The sequence below is a fragment of the Delphinapterus leucas genome, chromosome 1 (assembly GCF_059928025.1).
Source record: "Delphinapterus leucas isolate spDelLeu-1000000601 "Yukka" chromosome 1, BTC_Dleu_Yukka2, whole genome shotgun sequence".
Classification (NCBI taxonomy): Eukaryota; Metazoa; Chordata; class Mammalia; order Artiodactyla; family Monodontidae; genus Delphinapterus; species Delphinapterus leucas.
Genome location: NC_143129.1, coordinates 107,804,628 through 107,828,887, shown reverse-complemented (window position 1 = coordinate 107,828,887; position 24,260 = coordinate 107,804,628). Strand labels below are relative to the sequence as shown.

General features: G+C 37.1%; 1 protein-coding gene across 2 annotated transcripts in view; it reads right to left on the bottom strand.

Moving 5' to 3' along the window:
• Positions 1 to 8,245: 8,245 nt before the first annotated feature.
• ARHGAP29 (Rho GTPase activating protein 29) overlaps positions 8,246 to 24,260 on the bottom strand; it is a 77,374-nt gene continuing 61,359 nt past the window's right edge. For both annotated transcript variants that reach the window (XM_022553314.2, XM_022553313.2), the window contains exons 16-23: positions 23,060 to 23,158; positions 21,606 to 21,745; positions 21,129 to 21,317; positions 20,722 to 20,859; positions 16,367 to 16,599; positions 15,090 to 15,420; positions 14,851 to 14,959; positions 8,246 to 12,443 (exon numbers count right to left, since the gene is read on the bottom strand). In XM_022553314.2, coding sequence (XP_022409022.1) covers positions 11,560 to 12,443; positions 14,851 to 14,959; positions 15,090 to 15,420; positions 16,367 to 16,599; positions 20,722 to 20,859; positions 21,129 to 21,317; positions 21,606 to 21,745; positions 23,060 to 23,158 — 2,123 coding nt within the window. In that variant the 3' untranslated portion in view covers positions 8,246 to 11,559. The remainder of the gene's footprint in view (positions 12,444 to 14,850; positions 14,960 to 15,089; positions 15,421 to 16,366; positions 16,600 to 20,721; positions 20,860 to 21,128; positions 21,318 to 21,605; positions 21,746 to 23,059; positions 23,159 to 24,260) is intronic.

The following is a 24,260-nucleotide window of genomic DNA, read 5'->3' as shown; positions in this document are numbered from 1 at the left end:
TAAGGAAAGAAAAGACTTATTCAGTGAATAAACTAAAAGAATTTGTGACTAACACAACTCACTCAACTCCCTCATGCTAGGAAAATTTTTGTCTTTATTACATAAAATCTTCACAGGATCCCAAACAATTTAGGGCTTGCTCTAGATTGGGTCTTAATTTCTGGGGATACCTAGAACCTTGTTTTTACAAAGCTAATTACAAATATTTAATTAAATATTTAGGCTCACATCTCCAGAGTGTTCCTGAACAGCAATAATTTTAAAGTAGAACTCAAAAGTAGTTGCTGACAATCTGCCTATAAACCTCAGTGCTGCATGGAAGTCATTTCTAACTTTAAATTCAAGGGCTTTATTTACATGAATAAACTTTCTGTAATAGGTAGAACACTAAAAAAAAAAGCCTTGGACTTTGAGGTGGGTCAAATCCTATAATGTATCTCCAGCAGTGCCAAGATCTTGGGAGGAAGGAGCGTAACCAGGAAGAACAGGACTGGAGCAGTCTTTGGTGGAAGAATGAAGGAGAAAGAAAGAATGTCCCAGTAAGAATCCCACGGGTTTATGTATTGCCTTCTTCTCCTGCTAGCGGTATATCCCATGGCAAGTTATCCTCTTTGAAGCCGCTAAGGGAAAGTTCAAAACACCTGCTCTGCCTCTCTGAGGATCATGAGACTATCTTTATCAAAGTACCTTAAAGCATGTTTGTCAAAAAATTAACATGAATAAAGAAGACTGGGTTGAATGTACAGACCAATTTGGGGAGAACACCTATCTTCAGAATATTGAATCTTCCAATCCACAAAAATGGCATATCCTTCATTTGTTTAGTTCTTCTTTAATTTATACCAAAATATTTTGTGTATTTCACTGTATAAACAACTCTACATATCCCACCTTAGATATCCTAGCGCATTGATATTTCAATGTTATTTTAAATTCCATTTTCTATTTGGTGTTGATATATAAATAATAATGACTTTTGAGTACTGAACTGATAAGCAGGTTGTTAAATTCGCCCACTAATTCTAATAGTTGGTAAATTCATTTGGATTTTCTATGTACATAGTTATATATCACCTGCAAACAAATGGCTATTTTATTTCTTCCTTTTCGATCGTTATGCTTTCATTTCTCTTTTTCCCCATTATTGCATGGCTAGACTCTCTAGTACAATGTTGAATAAAGTAGTGATTACAGGTATTCTGTCTCAGGGGTAAAACTTTCAATATTTTACCATTAAATATATCTGCTATAGACTGTATTTCTATCAGTTTAGGCAAGTTCTATTCATAGTTTGCTGTGAATTTGTATAGTAAATTTTGAAGTTCATCAAATCCTTTCTTCAATTTGCATATGAGATATGTATTTTTCTCCCTTTAAAAAATTAAGGTGGAAAATTATGTTGACTTTTCAAATGTTAAACTATATTTGCATACATGGAGAGTTAACCTCATTTGGTAGTGATACATTATCCTTTTTCAATATTCCAAGTTCCTTTTATATGTATTGTGATGTCCTCGTCAGATTGTGGTATCATGAGTAGATGGACTTAGTTTGGAAGTGTTCCCTTTTTCTATTTACTGGAAGAATTTGTATAAAATTGGTATAATATCTTCCTTAAATGTTTGAAAGAATTCACTGGTAAGGCTTTACATTTTCCTTGTGGAAAGGCTTTTAATAACTGATTCAGTTTCCATTAATAAAGGAAACTCTCTAGATTTTTCTCTTTATTTTGTCAGTTTAATTTTCTGAGGAATTTGTCCTTTTCGAATTTTGTTTTTCATTATAAATTGTTCATTATGTCATTACATCTTTTCAATGTTTGTAATGTCTTTAATGATATTCTTGTTTTCATTCCATTTCCATTTCATTCCTTTTTTCTCTTTTACTGATGTCTTACTGGGGGTATATCAAACTTTTAAAAGAACTAGCTTTCTTATTTTTCTTTAGCTTTGTTTTCTGTTTCACTTATTTCTAATCTTACTATTTCCTTCTATCTACATTCTTTAGATTTGATTTACTATTCTTGACTCTTGAGGTGAAGTTTAATTGATTTTAACCTTTCAACTTTTATAGTAAATGTAGTGAAGGCTATAAATTTCTAAGCTTTGCTTTAGTTGCAGCCTACAATTTTTGATATGGTACATCTTCATTATCATTCAGCTTAAAATATTTTCTAATGTCTGTTGTTATTTCTTCTTTGATCTATGGGTTATTTAGAAGTATGTTCTGTTTAATTTCCAGGCACTTGAGGATTTACTGGTTATCTTTTTACTGATTTCTACCATAATTTCCCTGAGGTCAGAGAGCATATTTTGAATTATTTCAATCCTCTGAAATGTTTTAGGGCTTTCCTTATGGCCTGCTTATTATCAATTTGGGTAAATTTAAAATATGGGCTCAACTGAAATATGAATTCTGTCATTGTTGACAATGTTTCCTGCATGTCAATTAGGTCAAGTTTGTTAATTGTGTTCTTCAGATCTATCTTTTTACTACTCTTCTGTCTGTTCACAGGTATGTTAAAGTAACCCTATGGTGGTGAATTTCTCCACTTTTCCTTTTAGTTGTCTATTTTTGCCTTATACATTTGAAACAATGTTATTAAAATTATAATATCTTCCTGGTAGATTGACTTCTTTATCATTACAGAATATCCCTCTTTATCTCCAGTAATGCTTCTTGATTTAAATCTGTTTTATCTGACACTAGTATAACTATATCAGTTTTTTCATTAGTAGTTGCATGGTTTATCTTTTTCCATCCTGGTACTTTCTGTGCATCTTAAGATATGTCTCTTGTGAACATAGGTTTTATTTTGTTCCCTAGTCTGATAACATTAGTTTATTACTTGGTTTATTTAGTCTTGGTTTATTATTACTTAGTTTATTTAGTCCATTTTCATCTAATGTAATCATTGATTTAAGTGCTTTTATATCTACCATCTATTTGTTTTCTATTTGACCCACTGTTTCATTTACCTTTTTTCTTCTGTCTTGCCTTCTTTTGGATTACTCAAATATTTCATTTTTCCTCTCCTTTTATTTTACCATTTTTAAAAATAATTAATTAATTAATTTTATTTTTGGCTGCGTTGGGTCTTAGTTGCTGCGTGCGGGCTTTCTCTAGTTGCGATGAGTAGGGGCTACTCTTTGTTGTGGTGCACGGGCTTCTCATTGTGGTGGCTGCTCTACGTTGTGGAGCATGCGCTCTAGGCGCATGGGCTGCAGTAGTCCTACCTAGCACACAGGCTCAGTAGTGGTGGCTCGTGGGCTCTAGAGCACAGGCTCAGTAGTTGTGGCGCACGGGCTTAGCTGCTCTGCGGCATGTGGGAACTTCCTGGACCGGGCTCAAACCCGTGTCCCCTGAATTGGCAGGTGGATTCTTAACCATTGCACCATCAGGGAAATCCCTATTTTGCCATTCCTTTTCATATTACAACTTACATCTGAATTACATTTAATAAAATTATTACATTTACCACTTCCTTGATAACGCTAGAACTTTATACTTCCATTTTTGACGCTCCCATTATTGTTGTCATGTATTTTAACTCTACATAAATTTCATACTCCACATTACCAGTATTTTTTAATAACAGGCAACATTCATTTATATTCTCCTTTTCTAGAGGTCTCCACTCTTTCCTGCATTCCGTATTTCCACCTGGGATCATTTTCCTTCTGACTAAAGACCTCTCTAAAGAATTTCGATTAACGCAGTCTTGCTGGTGACCAACTCTCTTTTTTGTTTGTCAAAAACATCTATATTTCAGTTTCGTTTCTGAAGGATATTTTAACCCTATATAGAATTTTGGGTTAACATTTTTCCCCCTAGCACTTTAAGGATGTCCTGTAGGTAATGAGGTTTAAATGCTTCCATGTTGACATCAAAAACTGTGGCAATAATGAAAATACTGAAATTGCTTAATGCTGTGATTTTAGGATTTGCAGCACCGAGAAACATCTCCTTCACTTTAAATTCAAGGTCATAGAATCATGGTCAGAGCTTGAAAAGACTTTACAGATCATCTAGCCCAATTTCCTCCCTAATAACAATCCTAATAGGAGGTTATTTAGTTTTTTGCCTTGAACACTTTTCCAGTTTTGGGGAATTCACCAAATCACAAGATAATGCATTTCATTCAAAAAGAGTTCTAATCATAAATGGGTTCCTTACAGTGTACTGAAAAAAAATCTGCTTCTGTTTAACTCCCAGTCATGGAAACTTATTCTCCTAAAGGAGCAAGTATGATATTTAACTTTAATTATTTGTTTTCACTTATGATATCGAAGAGAGTTATTATGTCCTGGCTTCCAGGTTAAGCATGTCTTCCTCCACCCTGCCCAAGTCGACCCTCAACCTTCATCACCTCCATGTTCATGATGCGTCACTAATCCCTGTCAGTTATGTTCCTAAAAATAAATTGGAATTTAGGTCATCATCCCCATAGCCAGCGGCTTAATTTAGGGCCCATTTCTCACCTGGATTGCTGACTCTTTCCCTGATTACAAGCAGATGCTAAGAGAGCTCATGCAAATCCTATTCTTCCATGCATAAAATCTTCAACAGCTCTCCACTACAGAATTGCTTTCCAAACTGTTTTTTTTTGAGATAGAGGGTGGAGGGTAGAGTTGTTTGTTTATTCTGTCATTTGCTCTGTTTTTCTCTCATTATCAGCAAAGTTTAGCCTACAAAACTCACTATAACCCGGGAAAGCTTTAGCAATTTTAGATGCAATGGTTTTAACTAAATGAATAAAGTCTAACACCCCCCCCCACACACTACAAATGACCTTGGAGTTGGGATATGATAACCGTAAACTTCAATATCCTAGCAACTAAAAAGAAAAAATAAAGCCTGAAAGTACACAATTTATCACAGCCTGTGGCTAAAAAAATGAAGATGAAATAATTTAGAAATGACAGAATTTATAATAAAGACACCTGGGCTCAAGTCTTATTACCCTTTCTTATTAGCTATATAACTTACAGTAAGTTATTTCACCTCTTTGAAGTCTATTTGTCTGAAAAAGGCAATTAAGAATACCTGCCTTGATAAGGATTAAATGATATAACAACCACAAAACAGATTTTTTTAAAACAGTGAAATAAAGAAAAAGTAAAGATTAAGTTTTCAATGCAGCATTGTTCATAATGATGAAAAATTAGAAGCAACCTAAATATCTATCAACAGTGAAATGAATACTAAATTGTATGTATTTACCACAGGAATACTTTAGATTTGAAAAAAAAGGAAAAAGAAAAAATATGTTTGCAGCTACTAACATCTACATGGATTAATCCCCAACACATGTTAAATGTAAGCAAGCCAGCCACAAAAGAATCGATCATGATTCCACTTGTAAAAGCTTCAGAAACAGGCAAAATTAAATATTACATAGATAATAATTTTTTTTTAAAGCCAGGGAATGATGAACATAGAATTCAAGAAGGAGGTTACACCTGGAAGGGGACAGGGAGAGACAGTCATGTGAACAGGGAGGGGGCTCTGGTGGCTTCTTAACATTCTATTAAGGGGATTGAGGGTTAATGGGAGTTCATTTTATAATCGTTCTTTATATGCTGCATGTACCCATATACACACTTCTGCATTTATGAGTCAATTAAAACAAACAAAAAAATCATTTAAAACTTTCACTAGGGCTTCCCTGGTGGCGCAGTGGTTGAGAGTCTGCCTGCCGATGCAGGGGACACGGGTTCGTGCCCCGGTCCGGGAAGATCCCACATGCCGCGGAGCGGCTAGGCCCATGAGCCATGGCCGCTGAGCCTGCGCGTCCAGAGCCTGTGCTCCGCAACGGGAGAGGCCACAACAGTGAGAGGCCCGCGTACCACACACACACAAAAAGAAGTCAAAAGGATATAGCAGTGAGCTTGAGACTCCCATAGACCAAGTCTGGGGAAAGTTCAGTATCAAAATAAATGACAGTAATATATTGTAACTTACCGAATAAAGCAGGAATCCGTGAGTCCACACTAACAGAGATGAATAAACAAATGAACAAGTGGAGAAGGGGCTGCTCTTCCTTACAGCAAGCAGAATATGAATCAAAGCATCAGAAAGGATGGACTCACCATTTGACAACCAGAATAGTAATAAGTGATTCAGGCAAGAACTCTTAGTGGACTCAAACTAATTGGTGACAATTTGATGAGAAAAAGGACATTCATATAGTCTCAAAGAATATCCTCACAAAGTGATTTTAGCTTTACAACGGAGAAACCTGATAGATACTATCCTAACCAAGTGACCAAAGTTAATATCATCAGGAATGGGACAGTTTGACATGGTGCACTTCCTGATATGATACAGTGAAAGAATACAACATCATTTTTGTAGTACTTTTGTAAAAAAATGTATATCCTGAGTCTAGTCATGAGGAAACATTAGGTAAACCCAAACTGAGAGACATTCTACAAAGTGCCTGGCCTATACTCTTCAAAAGTATCAAGGTCATGAAAGAAAAGACTGAAAAACTGTTCCAGATTGAAGAAGAAAAGAAACAGGACAACGAAATGCACCAGGTGATCCTGGACTGGGATGCTGGAGCAGAGAGGAACATTATTGGGGCGATCGGCAAAACCTGAATGTGGTCTGTGGATTAGATGGCATATGTCAATGTTAATCTCATTTTGACAGTCAGACTATGGTTATGTAGTATTCTTGTTTTAAGAAAATATCACGAAAGTAGCATTAATGCGGCATCGTATCTGAAACTTTCAAATGGTTCAAAAATTATATTGGATGGAATCACATTGAATCTATAAATAAATTAAGGTATATGAACATATTTACAATATGTGACTTCCAATCCATATAGCACAGAGCACTCCCTTTATTTAAGATCTCCTTAAATGCCTCTTGAGATAGCCTAAAATTTTTTCCATGAGGATCTTGTGTGTATATTGTTAGATTTATTCTTAGGTACTTCAAATTTTTTATGATATTAAGAGATCTTTCTAAAAACATTCATTTTCTGTTAGTTGCCGATGTACACAAATACAACTGACTTTTGCATATTGATTGTGAAGGCAGAATCTTTGCTAAACTCTAGATGTTACTGAATTGTCTACATATATAATCATATCAACACAGGAACAATTTCCTGCCTCTGGGAAAGAAAAACCCAGAGAATTATGGTGACTATAACTTGTCATAAAAATATACAATGGCTGCCATTTCAAGAGATTTTTATAGTTGTACAAATACGTTGACATAATGTTAGCTGGGAATAGCGTAGCCATGGACCATCTTTAAATAAATCACATCAGGACGTAAGGTATGATTCTATTTGCTTCTGAGACCTCTAGGCAACAAGTCCCTTACAAGGATCATATCTTCTTTATGCCTGTATCAAAAGAAATACATTGCCTAAGATGCACTCAAAGTAATTTTAAATACTCATAAATTCTAATTAAGTTCTCAGCATGTAAAACAAGCCTATCTAGGGAAGTTATGATCAAGCCTTCACAAATGACTTCTTGGAAACCTGAACAATATGCTTTCCACAAGCTTTCTGGTGGTCTGGCAGCTCTGAAAGGACTCCTGACTTTTGCCCTTTTCCTTGGCTCACATTCTTTCCATGTGAAATAAAACAACTTCCTAAAGAATGGACTGCTACCACATTACTGGGTAGCAGGGCACAGGGCACGTGTGGGTACTCTGGAAAAAGCAACATCTCAAGAGATACTTGCTTAATGTCCCAGGAAACCAGAAAGCATCTACAGACTAACAGCTTTAGCTGGACAAGATGCCAGAGAGCCCTAAAGGCAAAAAGGAGCCGGAAGTGGAACCCTCACTTGTGAGGTTTAAAAGTGAGGGGAAACAGAGAGCCCACTTGATTATGATATACTCTTTGGGTTGTCTCAGTAGATTAAAAGAAAATTAAAAGTTTAAAAGTACATTTTCTACTGGGTGAAAGGTTACCAGCTGGTATTCCACACCCAGGTCAGTGACCTATCTGCTCCTTACACAAGCGTGGCAGAAGGAACAGCTCACTCATGACATTACTTCTCCAGAGTCAGTGTGTTATGTCTCTGCTTTATGCTCCTTAGAAAGATGAAGGACTTGAAAGCCTTGATGTGTTTTCCTAGTAGTTGCCATTGGGATTAGGCTGAGCGAGATCCTACCTGAGGACTTTATCCCGTGCTGTGCCCTACTCTTATTTTTGCTTTGTCCACACGAGAAAAATAAAGATAACTTAGTGTTGAGATGTGAATTTGGGGGTTTATATGCTATGGGGAAAGTTTTAAAAACAAGCATAAAACTCTATGTACATTATGAGGAAATTATGCAATAAAAAGTATAAAAATTAAAAAAATACATTTTCTAAGTTTCAGTATGAAATGATGAGAAAGTTCTGGACATGGATAGTGGTCATGGTTGCAAAACAACGTGAATGTACTTAATGCCACCGAACTGTACACTTAAAACTTAGTAAAATGGTAAATTCTATGTTATGCATATTTTACCACAATAAAAAAAATTTTAAAGGTGCATTTTCTATTGTTAAACACCTGATACTATTGAGTTGGCCAAAAAGTTTGTTCGGTTTTTTCCATAAGATGGCTCTAGAAGCTCTTAGTTGTCTTTAACTATATGCAAAACAATTTTGTTAGATTGTATTGTGACAGCTGTCATATCAGTGTGCATTTAAAAAAAACATCAAAATTGGTGAATTTTTGTGTAATTTTAATACTGAAGATGGAAGAAATAAGCAACATTTTTGGCATATTATGCTTTATTATTTCAAGAAAGGTAAAAATGCAACTGAAACGCAAAAAAAAAAAAGATTTGTGCAGTGTATGGAAAGGTGCTGTGACTGACTGAATGTGTCAGAAGTGGTTTGTGAAGTTTTGTGTTGGAGATTTCTCGCTGGACGATGCTCCATGGTCCGGTTGACCAGCTGAAGTCGATAGTGATCAAATCGAGACATTAATTGAGAACAATCAATGTTATACCATGTGGGAGATAGCCGACATACTCAGAATACCCTAATCAAGCGCTGAAAATCATTTGCACCAGCTTGGCTATGTTAATCGCTTTGATCTTGGGTTCCACATAAGTGAAAAAAACCTTCTTGACCATATTTCTGCATGGGATTCTCTACTGCAACATAATGAAAACATTCAATTTTTAAAACAAATTGTGACGGGAGATGAGAAGTGGATACTGTACAACAGTGTGGAACGGAAGAGATCGTGGGGCAAGTGAAATGAACCACCACCAACCACACCAAAGGCCAGTCTTCATCCAAAGAAGATGATGTTGTGTATATGGTGGGATTGGAAGGGAGTCCTCTCTTATGAGCTCCTTCTGGAAAAGCAAATGATTAATTCCAACAGGTACTGCTCCCAGTTATACCAACTGAAAGCAGCACTCGACGAAAAGCATCTGGAATTAGGCAACAGAAAACACATTATCTTTCATCAGGATAACATAAGACTGCATGTTTCTATGATGACCAGGCAAAAACTGTTATAGCTTGGCTGGGAAGTTCTCATTCATCTGCCGTATTCACCAGACACTGCACCTTTGGATTTCCATTTATTTTGGTCTTTACAAAATTCTCTTAATGGAAAACATTTCAATTCCCTGGAAGACTGTAAAAGACACCTGGAACAGTTCTTTGCTCAAAAAGATAAAAAGTTTTGGGAAGATGTAATTATGAAGTTGCCTTAAAAATGGAAGAAGGTAGTGGAACAAAACAGTGAATACATGTTGAATAAAGTTCTTGGTGAAAATGAAAAATATGTCTTTTATTTTTACTTAAAACCCGAAGAAACATTATGGTCAACCATCAGAATCTGGCAGCCCTGTTTTTGACTCCAACTGTTACACCTGTGGAACCTAGAGCACATTATTTAACTAAGCGTCAGTTTCCTTATCCATAACACAGGAATAATAAAGTACTTACCTACCCATTATAGGATGCTGTAAACTTGAAATAATTTATGTGGAACTTAGCAGAGTTCATGGCACGCAGAAGGGGCTCAATCAATGTTGGCTCTTATTTTCTTTTTAGGTTTTCATACCAATACAATTCTTTTATATTTTTTACAATGAGGACTAAAAACAAGGCTCCAGTACAAAAAGATTTGGGTTATTCTTTCTTCCTAGTCCTTAATGTCATATAGAACTATAGAACAACTTCCCATAAAATGAATTCCATGTTGTAGTCAAGGGACATATGAGCCCCAAGTGCTGACCACTAAGCCAATGGTTAATAAACCTTAAAGTCTCACACCCTAAGAGGCAACACTTTCAGAGAAACCACAAGAACTTGAAATAATTTAACAGGTTAATGTATATATTTTTTATCAAGTATAACATGGTCATACAAAAGCATCTGTTACAAATATAATTCACACATATAAAAAGAGGCTATTTTATTTTTTTGTCCCTTTTATATCCTATTTTACGCAAAACGACAAAACCAAGAAAATAACAGAACTATACTAGTTCTAAAAACTGGGAATTTTATAAATGAAATATATCCAATCATCTATACCTCCTCTCAAATTCCAAACAATGAGGCTTATTGAATTATACTTAGAATCAACTTAAATAAATCTTTGTATGATTCAGATGAAACATACATTGTCAATGGTTATAAACTCAGGTAGAAAAAGTACATAAAATTATTCATAAGTGAAAACACTTCATACAAAAGAAAGGGTTTTTTTTTTAAAGAAAATCCCAGACAATATTAAAAGGAAAGGCACTGAATTTTAAAACACTGTTTTGGACTATTATATAAAATACCAAAAGGTTCAGAGCTGTTGAACAACAAAAGTTTATGCAGAACAAAGCCAAGAAGTGAAAATTACTAAATGTATAATAGCTAAAACCAAATAAGACATGACTGAACTATACAATTTGGAAACATGTTTAAGTGCATTTTCTTTGTACAATTCAACTGCCTCTCATGTGTAAAATCTGGCAATTAATTAAAATGCAATTAAATACAGATTTGCAAGCCTTTTGGCCATTACGCAAATATGAAAAAGTTAAGTGACTCGCCAATTGAAAAATACAAGGTTACACACATACCATAAAAGCACAAATGGTCAAAGATACACTATAAAATTGTGTGAAAAAACAATCATACCAAACAAAGATCTTTCAGGCACTTGCACTCAGAAACATTCCTTTTATAAATAAGCATGTAGTTTCACGTCAAAAAAATAAAGCTGATTTCCTCAATTGCACCTATTAGTTGAGAGCTATATCATATATTAGGGATGCACTTAAATGGACCATATTATGGGGAATCAACTGAACTTTAAAAAACATGAGTCTATCTATTTATTCACAACTTCAAAAATACATATAATTCCAGTGAGGCACAGATGGGGCCCTATCAAAACATTCTGTCATTCAATATAACCAACACAGGATAACACAACACAATGACAAAAAACAAAATCCATGATTTGGCAATCCTATACAAGAGAGGCCCTGTCAAAAATTTCTTCCAGAAAACAAATACAACACCACAAAACAACAAAACAAAAGAAGAAAAACTGAATTCTGACAACCCTACACAAACTGTGGGATTTCATCTTCAAGGTCTTCAAACTGCTGCATTCGTTTTAGCCTCGGTCTCTGACATGCTGGATGTACACCAGGTAAGTCACGCTCTTCAGCCTTCTCTTTAGGCTTGCTAACCGTCTGCACGGGACCAGCTGATGCATTTTCAGAACCTGGAACTGATTTCAGCGCGTGCTCCTGGGGAGCGTGAGTTGTGCAAGGGGGCACAGCTGCGGAGGATGTCACAGATTTCTCCTCATCCCCTCTCCCACTAGCAGCAGGAGCAGGTGGTTTATAAAACGTGGTCCAGTGCTGGGGCTGCAGTGTTCTGGGTGCTCTGACAGGAGCAGGAGGGCAGGAGTCAGAAGACCGTCTCTCTGACACCTGTCTGGCTGACCTGATGGGTTCTGTGTATGGCTTACTGGTGGTGCTGACTGGGTGGTCCCCACCACTCCTGATGCTCACTGACACTTCTCTTTCCTGGAATGCACTGGGCACAATCACTGCAGTCTTTGCAGTCAGGTCATTTTGTTCATACTGTTTCTCCCGAGTTTTCTGTAGAGGTTGCTGATCAAAGCCATCAAATTTGGAACAAACAATAGTTGGGGTGTCTTTTCTATTAACTCCTTCAAAGGTAGGATTCTTGCAAAACTTGTCTGAATTTACATTCCCCATATTTCTGCCAGTTCTCTCATTAGGAGAGCTTGCAAGAAGTAGTAGTCTGTCTACAGGCAAACTTACAGGTCTAATCTTGGTCCTTGGAGTATGCCTCTCGACGCCATTTATTTCCCTATCGGACTTCAGAGTAGGCAGCTTGGAGGTTTTACAAACATCTTCCATCTTTTGTGATGCTGATTCAAGCTCTTGGTCTACAAGCAAACGCACTTTGTTGTCTGAAAAAGGAAAAGATTCATTTAAAAATCAAACTTTATGGCACGTAGTTAACGAGAGTCCAAATGAGTTCTAGATGAACACCCTCTCAAAACAAGGGTCTTCATATATTTTTTCCAAGTTATTCTTTAGGCAGAGGAGTAAAATACTCATAAAATATTAAAGGTACACTTTGAATTAAAATGTTAGAATTCCATATTTATTTAAATCAATATAATAAACAGCTACAAAATTCACTGCAGGTTAGTGGAAAAAAAACCCACACTTGCTGATGTAGCTCCTCTTATGTGCTGTGTATGAACAAGTATTTGGCTGAAAGGGTTGTCACGATTTCAACAGGCAGATATTGGTGTGTTACCCTCAGAAAAGTTTCACCAATTTACATGCCAACCAAATGTAAGTATGCCCTGAATCCTAAGGCTTTTGCCAACTCAATCTGCTTTTCAGTTACATTCAACCCACAGTGAGAGCATATCATATTAAATGCCTTAGATGCCCTCATCCTATCAACTAATAAATGGACTATCATATTCATCCTGTCTGATTAAGGTTGAATAGTTTTATTCATTCTCTTTATTTGCTGTTTACTCCTAGACGTACTTTCTTCTCTTTCCTATCAAGTCTGGACCCATGTTTTCTCAAACTGGGACCCTGAACTCCTTCAGACCCTATCCTTTTTTGTAGCGTCTCCCCTAAAATAGTCCCATTTCTGGTAAGTTCCGGCCTTCTGCTCATGCTCCTCTTTTGGGCAGCGGTCTGCAAACAGTAGCCCATCAGAATGACTTGATAGTCCTTACCTCAACTGACCTTTCTCCTTACCTGAGACTGTGGGCCTCTCTTCTCTGGGCTTCCAGACAGTGCTCTCTTGTTCTGATTTCCCAGGTGCTTCCCCACGTGTATAAAACACCCTAAGGGACCTGACACACTGTGGTCAGGCCGTAGGCACCAAAGTGCATTCTTTTTTTTTTTTTTTTTTTTGTTTCTGTGTGAGGGCTTTCTCTAGTTGTGGCAAGTGGGGGCCACTCTTCATCGCGGTGGGCGGGCCTCTCACTATCGCGGCCTCTCTTTTTGCGGAGCACAGGCTCCAGACGCGCAGGCTCAGTAGTTGTGGCTCACGGGCCTAGTTGCTCCGCGGCATGTGGGATCTTCCCAGACCAGGGCTCGAACCTGTGTCCCCTGCATTAGCATGCAGATTCTCAACCACTGCGCCACCAGGGAAGCCCCAAAGTGCATTCTTAAGTTCTAAGGGAAGAAACTTGAGTGTAATGGGTAAGAGTGCAGACTCTGAACCCCACCTGCCAGGTTTAACTCAGCTCTACCCCTTCTGGCACTAGGCAAGGCAATCTCATTGCCCCTCAGTGTCTTCATCTGTCAAAAGGAATCATAATTTTATCTATGATTATATGTGGCCTAAAAGATCTAACCATGAAAAGTGCTTATTTATCTGGTATACAGTTAGCCCTTGAAACATGACATTTATTTTTATTACTATTCCTAATGGGGAGCCCTAGCTCATGGAATAGTGAAATAGTCACAGACATAGGTCCAAATACTGAACAATTTATTAGGGGCATGACCTCTGACATTATTTAACCTCTCTCAGACTATACTAGGCTATGGGTTGAATGGGGCTATTACTACCTATTTATAGCACAGAATTGTTGATAAATGGAATCAAACAATAAGCACAGTGCTTAGCACAGAGCAGGCAGGTACTTAATGAATGTTAGCTCCCTTACTTTTTAGACCTGTCAGGCTGTGATCACTAATACTTCATTACACTCAAATTTAAAATATATGGCTGCACTTAAAAAAACTGCAAGTTAGCTCTAGTGATGTACAGAATTATAGTAACAAGTGGAAGCCTTTCCACAAATGAATAGCTTGGTAGCTATCACTGAAACTAAAATTACCATACAGTGAATAAAATGATTACAGTCAAGGAAATTAAAAAGATATACACATAAGTGTGTTTAATGTGTTACAGGCAGGCAACAAGGAAAAGGCATTTGAAAAAAATTTTAGAGGTTTTTTGAGTCTAAATTTTTTGAATTTTAGGAGTCTAGTTGACACCTTATGAGTAATGAGATCAATACAATGATCTATAGTAATAGAAGATGCTAATGAATCATCATACTGCTTACCAGATTCTGCCTTGACTTTAATTAATGGCAAAACTAAAAATAAAAAAAGTTTTCAGAACACAAAACACACCTTCGAACTCCAAGTCTTTTTATAAGAAGGGTTATTGTAAAGAATGAAGGCAACTTTCTTAATGGCTGGCAAAGATGCATTTACTAACGAAGCTTCTTTCTCGAACTTCTCTTAACGCCACTCACCTTGGCTTTTAATCATGGTTTATTGGGACAGTTTTAAGTCAGCAAATATGCATTTTACATGGCCACTCACCAATGAGACATGCATCACATTTTTCGAATGCATTTTGCTTCCGTTCTGATTCCTCAAATGATGCAGTGGATTCAAAACTTTTGCTTTCACCATCTGCAGTATGGATATCCTGTTGATGGAAGAAAATTTTTAAACTTGAAGCAAAACACACCTCAAAATAAACAGTTCAAAGATTCTTAACTTATTAATAACATAAACATTACAAAGTTCCAACACAATTCCATAAGAGCAAAACTCACTTCCTTTGAAGAGAAAAACAGTGACTTCGTAGAATGTTCTGGATCTCTTTCTTCTGGTGATAACAGAGGCTTCGGAAGATAGCCTTGGTCAACCTGAGGTGCACCACCACCTGCACTACACACAGCTATATCTTGTGGCTGTAGGGACCCATCGAAGATCTTCTGTGAGTAGGTAATGAGGAACTCCACCAACCTCGCTTGATTTGAATAGTCAGCAAGAGAGGAGATGGTGATAGGAGCAGCTGTGGGTCTTGGCCTAATGAGACTTGGTCCAAATATCACCCCCAAGTTTCTGGAGTTCATTTTGTTTTCTTCTGCATGATCTACGACTCTGTGATGCAGAACACAAAAGGCTGTATTAGATTTCCTTGACAGTTGTTTACTGTGGGCTGGGAAGGGTGCAGAAGTCTAGGGAAAGGATCTATTTATTTGCTTAAATACTGACCACACACCAAGTTGGGTTTCACAGTCTTAGGATTAAATATAAGTAAGTAGAAGGAACCAGTACAGTTTTACCAGCTGCCATAAAGATCTAATAGGCAAACCTGAGCATGTTAAATTCCCGGCTAAAAATTCTTTAGTGAGTACAGAAAGAAGACAGTCGACTCATCTGCCAGGTATGTATGACTCTACCAGGACTCCTCCAGCTTACTCTGTGCTACTGCTTGCTATATCCTGGCCTAACCAAATTACTTAAATGTCCTCAAAAGCAAAATGACCTCTTGTGTCTCTGTGTCTATTACCCTCTGCCTGGAATGCTCTTTTGTACATTCTCTGTCACCAAACCATTACTCGGTTCTTCAAGTCTGGCTCAGGGTTACCTTCTCTGATTCATGACCCCCTCTCCCCCATCTTCCACTGCATGTTGAGCAAAGTTCCGTCAGAACAAGAACGACGCTGCGCTGCACTTGTGTGCAGGTCTGCCCTTCAAGCTGACAAGCACAACAGATGACAGAAACCTTATATTTGCATCCTAATTTCCCCAGCCAGAGCCTGGCATATAAGTGGCATCTGAGGGAAAGATGTTGGCTGCATGAACATATATTCAATGTCTCTCTTTCCCTAACACATATTAGAAATGAAACATTCAATGTAAAAACAATACTACAAGAGTGTGAATGTACTTAATGCTACTGAACTGTACACTTAAAAATGGCTAGAATGGTAAATTTATACGTTATGTGTATTTTACCACAATTTTTAAAAAACCCATAAAAACCGAAAAACTGATCAATTATCCACCCACTAATCAATGTCTGTCTTATTCAAATTCTTACCGTTTAAGATGAACTATGAGGTAATGAAGGCTGTTAAAATTTGATGCTGGCAATTGTCTTAGAAGATCCTTGCTTTTTAGAAGAATTCGGTTTATTTCTATACACGTACTTGGACATTTTTTGTCCTCAGGATTATCCTTTTTCATCTCTTGTTCTTCATTTACATGTTGGATCTCTATTGCAAGGTCTATAAATTCCTTGTACAATCGGAATAAAATAAATGGTTCTGGTAGCTAAAGAAATAAAATTACATTAGAAATATCATTCTGCCCATTTTTTCCCTGTTAATAACCTACTGAATAGCTACTGAGTGGTTTAGCATGTTCTTTTTAGAGTAACAAGACTTAAGGTCAATCACATTTAGAAATGTACATGTCTCATCAGAAGGAAAAATATTTTTCTATTTCTTTAATTTTGTATCTGTATGAGATGATGGATGTTCACTAAACTTACTGTGATAATCATTTCATGATGTATGTAAGTCAAATCGTTGTGCTGTACACCTTAAACTTATACAGTGCTGTATGTCAATTATATCTCAATACAACTAGAAGAAAAAAAATTACACCCAAAAACAAGAAAAAAAAAATGTACATGTTTGCTAGATGTGATCTATAAAGTAAATTCGATATCACCATACATTATATCTATATTAAAAATGACTTAACTGGTAATCAGTAAAACTCTAAACCCAAAGCCGCGATATGATTTTAAAACTCTGATAGATATGCTATACCAATTACATTCATGACTGCCCCAAAGTTAGCATGATCTTCAACTATTTTATTAAAACAAACCCAGGATAATATACAATATAAGTCAAATTAATTAGAAAAAGCTTATTTTTTGTTGGTATGGGGGAGAGAGAGAACAAAAAGCTATAGGGTGCTTGTGTTTTACTCGGGCCAGATTGAAGATTAGCAAAAGACAATATGACTTAGGAGAAAGAAACTGTCAACATTTTGTCATCCAATTTTTAAATACCACTTGAATTGCCATAAGTAGGTCAAAAAAAGTTCCTCTCTCAAACTGTCAATGGGCATACCACCTTGATCTGTCTACTGGCATAACTGATTTCAAAGATTCCACTGCTCAGCGATGGAAAATACAGCATCTCTCTGGCTAGCTGATGTCCTACAACATCTGTGGTGAGGTAGGCACCACTTCTCCAGTTTCCCCTTCTGTTCTCAGAGAGGGGAAGCCTTGAGATTAATTTCTACCTCTACCATCTTGGTCACTCTTGGAGCTTCAGATTTACCACATGGTAATGAGTAAATAAAGGCTACTCTCTTAACACTGTAAGAATTGAGCATGGCTTCCCACACTAAAGCTTTGGTCCCATAGTATTCCTAGGATAAAATGAGAGCTGATAGTATTGGACCCCATTTATTTCCTATCCTCCACTGAATAAAAGAAATAAAGGATGATTCATTATAAGATTAAAAGTCATTCAAAGATACTGTTTCCACTTCTCAGTTGAGAATCCTATAAAATGTGATTGAAGAGATATCAATAGTTTCCTGGGCTAATGTGGCACATCCAACATTCGTACCTAATTTCTTTCCCTCCTACCACCCCACTGAAATACAGTTAAGCCTACAGGACTGGAAGAACAGGAATGGGGACAAAAGTAACATTTCACAAGCTGAAGAGGAGGTGAACAAGTGCTGACGTAGCGCTCCTGAGAAAGCTGAAATTCCAAACTGAGAACCAACATGATTTAGCGGATCCTAAGGAGACTCAGGGATTGTGAGACTAGGTCCTCTGATCTCGGGGAAGGGTGAGCTATCTGAACAGCGTTAGATTTCTATATCCCTGTCTCCACTCCATGCTCCTGAGCAACCTCAGAAGTCTGGGGATTTCTTCTCTGGGCAGTGTGAAACAGAGGGTCTCTGGACGGGCAATGCCAAGCACAAGGAACAGGTGGGCAACTATCTTAAAATAAGGATTTAATGACTGTGTGCCTGCTGAATGCAGAGATCCTGGAGCTTCTGACCTAACATGGCTCCCAGAGTTCTGGAACCATACCTGTAGGCAAGGAAAGACCTTTCTCTGGGGTATCAGACCAGCCCAAGAGCAGAGAACTAGAGATACAGACCTCAGGTACTTCCCAAACAGCTCTCCTAGATAACGCTACAGTAAAGCTCAGAATCTTCAAAGCCTTCATGTATTCAAGAGCTTCTGGACAGATTTCAGTTCCCAAAGCTTTAATTTTAAGGAGACAATTATGGAAGACAGAGTCAAAATAAGTAGGAAAAAAACCAACTTGAAGGTCTACAACTGTGCTGTCAATATCGTGGCCACTATCCACATACGGCTACTGAGCAGTGGCAAGGTGGCTGCTCCAAACTGACATGTGCTCTAGATGAAAAGTATATACCATATTTCCAAGAGTCAGGGCCAAAAAGGTAAATGTTTCATTAATAATTTAAGAATACTGATTAGATGTTCAGATAATATTTTCAATATGTTGAATAAAATATTAAAATTAACTTCACCTGTTTCTTTTTATGTGGCTACTAGATAATTTAATATTATATATAGGGCTCACATTATATTTCTATTGGATGGGGCTAGAAGCTAAGCAGAGGAAAGAATCCTCTTTAAAAAAAAGCTACGAATAGTTCAGGTAGAAGAGATGCTGCATTCAATTTAAAAAAGAATGCTATAAAAGGGACAGAAAACCAGAATTCTTGGAAATTAAAAGATGATCTCAGAAATAAAATAGTTTACAGTAGGAATGGAAGAAAAAGCTGAGGAAGTTTCTTAGAAGGTGTTAAAAGAAAACAAAAACAAATGAAATTAGGGAAAAGGGAAGGAAACTAGAGAACCACTGTGGTTGTTAAGTATCCAAATATAAGTTCCAGAAAGAAAATAGAGAGAAAATAGAGAGGAGGAAATGAGCAAGAAAATTAAAGTTCCAAGAACTAAAGGACAAGTAAGCAGAATGACAGAGCTTGTGGAGTGCCTGAAACCATGGATGAAAATACACCCACATCAAGGCATACACTGTGAAATTTTAGGATAATGGAGAGAAAAAGAAGATTCTACAAGCTTTCAGAGCGAAAACAATAGGCCACATAAAAAGAATCAGGAATGAGAAGGATTTCAGGCTTCAAAGAGAATAAAAAAACACCTTCAAATTTCTGAAGAAAAATAATTTTCAGCCTACAATACTATAAACTTTCACAGTATTCCCATTCAAGAAAGCAGAATAAATACATTTACAGATCAAACAGTTTCAAATATTTACTCTTATTCCATCTTGTTCAAAGATGGGCATGACCAAAACAGGACAATAAATAAAAACAGGAAGACATGACACAGAAGACAGGTGTTCGCTCACAGAATTGGGTAGAGCAGAGATATCCCAGGATGACAGCTCTTCACCATATTAAAAAGGACCTAGATGAAGAACAAAGCTCCTGAGATGGACACAATGAGGACCATCGTCACTATGCTCTCCATAACTGTCTCTTCACTTTCATCCAAGGACAGAGAGCTTCACCCAAGGACAGAATGCAGCTGGGCTTGTCCCAGATCCTTTGTACTTGGCTTATCATGACAATGTGCTGGTTGTTCCTGTAACCCTTCCAAGAACTGCTGCCTGAGCCACTACGGCCACTTACTTCACCCACAGAAGCGTTTTCTTCAGACCTACTCCTATAACATGCAGGTACAAGAGTGAGCAAAGAAAGAGAAAATATAGAGCAAGTCTACTCCCGACCACATTCCTGCTGAATTTACAGTACCTAGTTTATAGGATAGCCCTGCCCCCCAACTAAGGTGAACTTCATGTTCCCTGAATGCATTCACACCTTGACCACTAACCTCCCACAATAGTTATTTTAAAATATCTATGAAAGTAAAGCCAAACTATGACCCAGACACCGTTCTATTGGCTGAATTCTTCATATAACAGTGCGAATGGTGGACTTTTCTTAAACAGCTAGATTTATGCTTTCTACTCAGTTTTTTAGAACTTAATGATATATTGTTTAGGAATACACAACAGGTATTAAAACTATTAAGAAAAGAGAGGGAGGTATTAATATGGTTAGGAAAGACCACTGGGTAGAGCTGTGGGCTACAACTGGGGAGGGGCAAACAGGGGCCTTCTATAAGGTATAGCGATATTTTATTTCCTTAAGCTAGGTGATGGAAAATGAGTTTTTACTATTATGGGTCTTTAAATTGTACATATATTTTATACACTCTTTGATCTGTACATTAATAATTGGAAAGATATAAACATGGTCTATGTCAATGAAAAAAATATGTGTGGCAAACATCAGCAAACCGCAAATTATATTTTTGCTCTATTTAATGGTAAATTTCAAGGCTAAAAACTTTACCTGTCGAAGGTATAATTTCAAGACATCACAGATGTCATGTGAACTAAATTCTGAAATGTCTACCAAGTGCATTCCATTTTCCAATGCTTGACACAGTTTTTCAGTTTTTATTTTGTTTCCACATACACGATAAATTCCCTTGAGAAGAAAAGAGAAAAAATTTTGCAAAATTCTGCTTCAGTACAAATGATTAAATGCAGACCTCTAAATATACTTAATGTCTACTTCAATTCTAAATATTTTAGGAAAAAACTAGGACCAAATGAGGTAATATTTTCCAAATAAATCTGAATAAATTCAGTTATTTAGTAAAAACTGAGAGCACTGTTCTCCTTTAATGTCTCCTTATCATTAGAACAAATCACATTTACATTTAAAAATTTTTAATTTTAAAAGTTATAATGTACCTGTAGACACAAGGCTCTATTTTCAATCTCTGAGGCACATATTTTGAGTACAAAAGGGATGCCATCTGGTTCCTTTTTTGCAACTTGTGTGAATTCTGCTCCAAATAAGTGTATTTTCCCCAGAAGTTTCTGATGACCACAGATGATGACTAAATTTTCCAAACACTTTCGGTGACAAACAAGGAGACACTACAAGAAAATGAAAGTCTAAAATGGTTAACTCACCTTAAAACTATTCACAACTGGACAAACTACAGGTAGAGTGGTAACAGAACAAAAATGAGTTTAAAAGGTATTACTTGTGGTGTTTGAAATACATTTACTAGCAAAATGAAATATAAAATTACAGAAATACACCGTGGTTCAATTTATTAAAAATACATTTGCAAAAGATCCTAATCGGTAAAATGAATAACAAAAAGCATTGCTCAAAGCAAAAAGCATAAAAGGGCTAATGTAATTCCAGAAAGACCTTACCTCTTCGCATTCAACACCCTGGAATACCACAATGCCTTCACAGTCCCTGCACTTCGTGGGGGATCTCAGTTTGCGAAACTTGTGGGTGAGAGCTGCCTTTGACATCAAAGTTTTCTTAAATGTTCCGAGGGAATTGGGTCCTTGTAACAGAAGTAGAATAGCATGTAAGAATTGTAAGACTACAGAAAAATTATACCGTATGATACTACATTTCAAAAAATCTTTAAATAAGATTACAAAAAGCTCTTACTAAATAACAAAATAAGCATCCAACTTATAGATCTCTTACAAGGCACACATATATCAAACATTTAAGCTACGAGTAAAAATCACCATCAGACCAATAAGATACTTCTCAAATAGCATGGCATAATGTTTCCAGAATCAGAGAATTTACAGTTATTAACATGTCCTTTATTACACAGGTGGCATTACATTCTTAGAAAATGACCCTTTGAAAGCTTGGAATAAAACTAGCTATATGAGGTTAGTGTGTCAGCATTATTTGCATTAAAGATAAAGCTATTCTCAATTCATTACAAAATTATAAGTAATACTAGCTAGTTATCTACCAATATCCTACCAGAGGGCTTCCCTGGTGGTGCAGTGCTTGAGAGTCCGCCTGACAACGCAGGGGACACAGGTTCGAGCCCCGGTCCGGGAGGATCCCACATGCCGCGGAGCCGCTGAGCCCGTGAGCCACAGCTGCTGAGCCTGCGCTCTAGAGCCTGCAAGCCACAACTACTGAAGCCCACGCACCTAGAGCCCATGCTCTGCAGCAAGAGAGGCCACCGCAGTGAGAAGCCTGCGCACCGCAATGAGGAGTGGACCCCGCTCGCCGCAACTAGAGAAAGCCCACGCGCAGCAACAAAGACCCAACGCAGCCAAAAGAAAAAATCCTACCAGAGGTCAGATGTTCTTATACTATTTAAGAAAATGATACCAGAACAGGTATCTGCAGGTCTCAAATGAAGCCATTAACGTGACTTCTCTTTTATGCCCTTCAGCATCCACAACTTTCCCTGCCCTCAAGAAGTACATGTATTTACTTTCCCCGCCTAGCTTCTTACACTATTTCTTTTGAAGAGGCTTTTCTCATACAGAAATTCTCATGACTAGAATGTCTCTCATGTATTGCAACACTCTGAACAATTACGTCACTATTAGATTTATGAAAGACCAAAATATCTAGCCTATTTTATCAACATGCTAATACATTTTGGCTCCAGTGGTTTTGCTGTTTATTCTTATATTTTTACTTGTAACATTTGATTAATACATTGTCAACCCATCCTTGTACATAATTTGTTGGGACATATTTAAGTCACCATAATGCCCTTTTTTAAAATACACAGTAAAGGAATTCTTTAAATCATACTATTTTTTCCCTAATATCATGCAATGCTACTGATTCAACTGGTTTAGTGGAAACTTGATTCAGGTGAGTGTAATACCAGCTTCTGAAGGGGAAGGTGGCTCTCTTTCATCCAGATCATCTGCAGAAGACATGGTTCCACTGGATGGAGTTCGTGGAAGTTTTCGATGAAAGTCTCCTAAAAGAAAATTCATTGTAGAATTTAAGAAACGGGTAGTGACAACATTTTTTGAATAACGCAAGTCATACTATTATATTAGCTACAATGTAAACATTTGCTTCCATTCACAGACTTTGGACACAGGGGATTCTGATACTCTTGGGAACAAAAAAGGAATGAGCCAAATCTGACTTTTCCAAATAAATTTAAAATTGAGGATCACACATTCCAATGAACCTTATTGTCAACTTCTGATAGTAAGTGCTAGAGATTATAAACTCAAGGACAGGGAGCATTTTCTATTCAAGTCTTATATCTAATGTCTGACAGAATAGCTGGCACAATGGTAAAGTTGTCATTAAATGCTTGTTGAATTAAATGATAAAGAAATACTTACAATGTAACCTAAAGCTTTCTAAAATAAACAAAAATCTACAAATATAGCAATACAACAGTACCATCACATTTATGTTGCCAGTAAGACAGAAGACCAGGAACCAGGACCAATGATCCTGGCAGGGAGCAGAGCATGGGATATAAGCTGTCAGCCAAGGACTCCGCCATGTGTCTCAAAGCATGGGTGGAAGCAGCCTGACCAGGTAATGAAATGAGGTTTATTTGCTCCCTGCTGATATTACACACAGGGCTGTATCTAAGTGGAACGTTACACTTAACTCAAGCCCTTAACAGTCTTAGGTTCAGAGTTAGAAAGGGCTTTCCAAATTATTTAAACCACATCTCTCCCAAAAGATTCCCCCTGCCTTCAAACTATGCTTAAAAGGCGGTCATCTAGTTTTTGTTTTGAATGTGTCCTCCAATGACTAAGAAATCATGAGACCACATGCTGATTTTCGAACTATTCTAACTGTAAAATGACTTCCTTGTATTGCTGAGCAGAAACCTGCCACCTATAAATCCCAGCTCTTGGTCACATGTCTCCCTAAAGGAGCAAACAGGCAGGCTGACCCTCACCCTTTTACACTTCAATGTCTGAGAACAGCTGTCACGTCCCCAGGTTTCCTCTTTCCCAGGCTATGCACCCCTCAGTCTTCACCCATTTATCATGCGACCAGTTTCCAAATTTCTGTCTTTACCACATGAAGTCTTACAGGATTCCAAA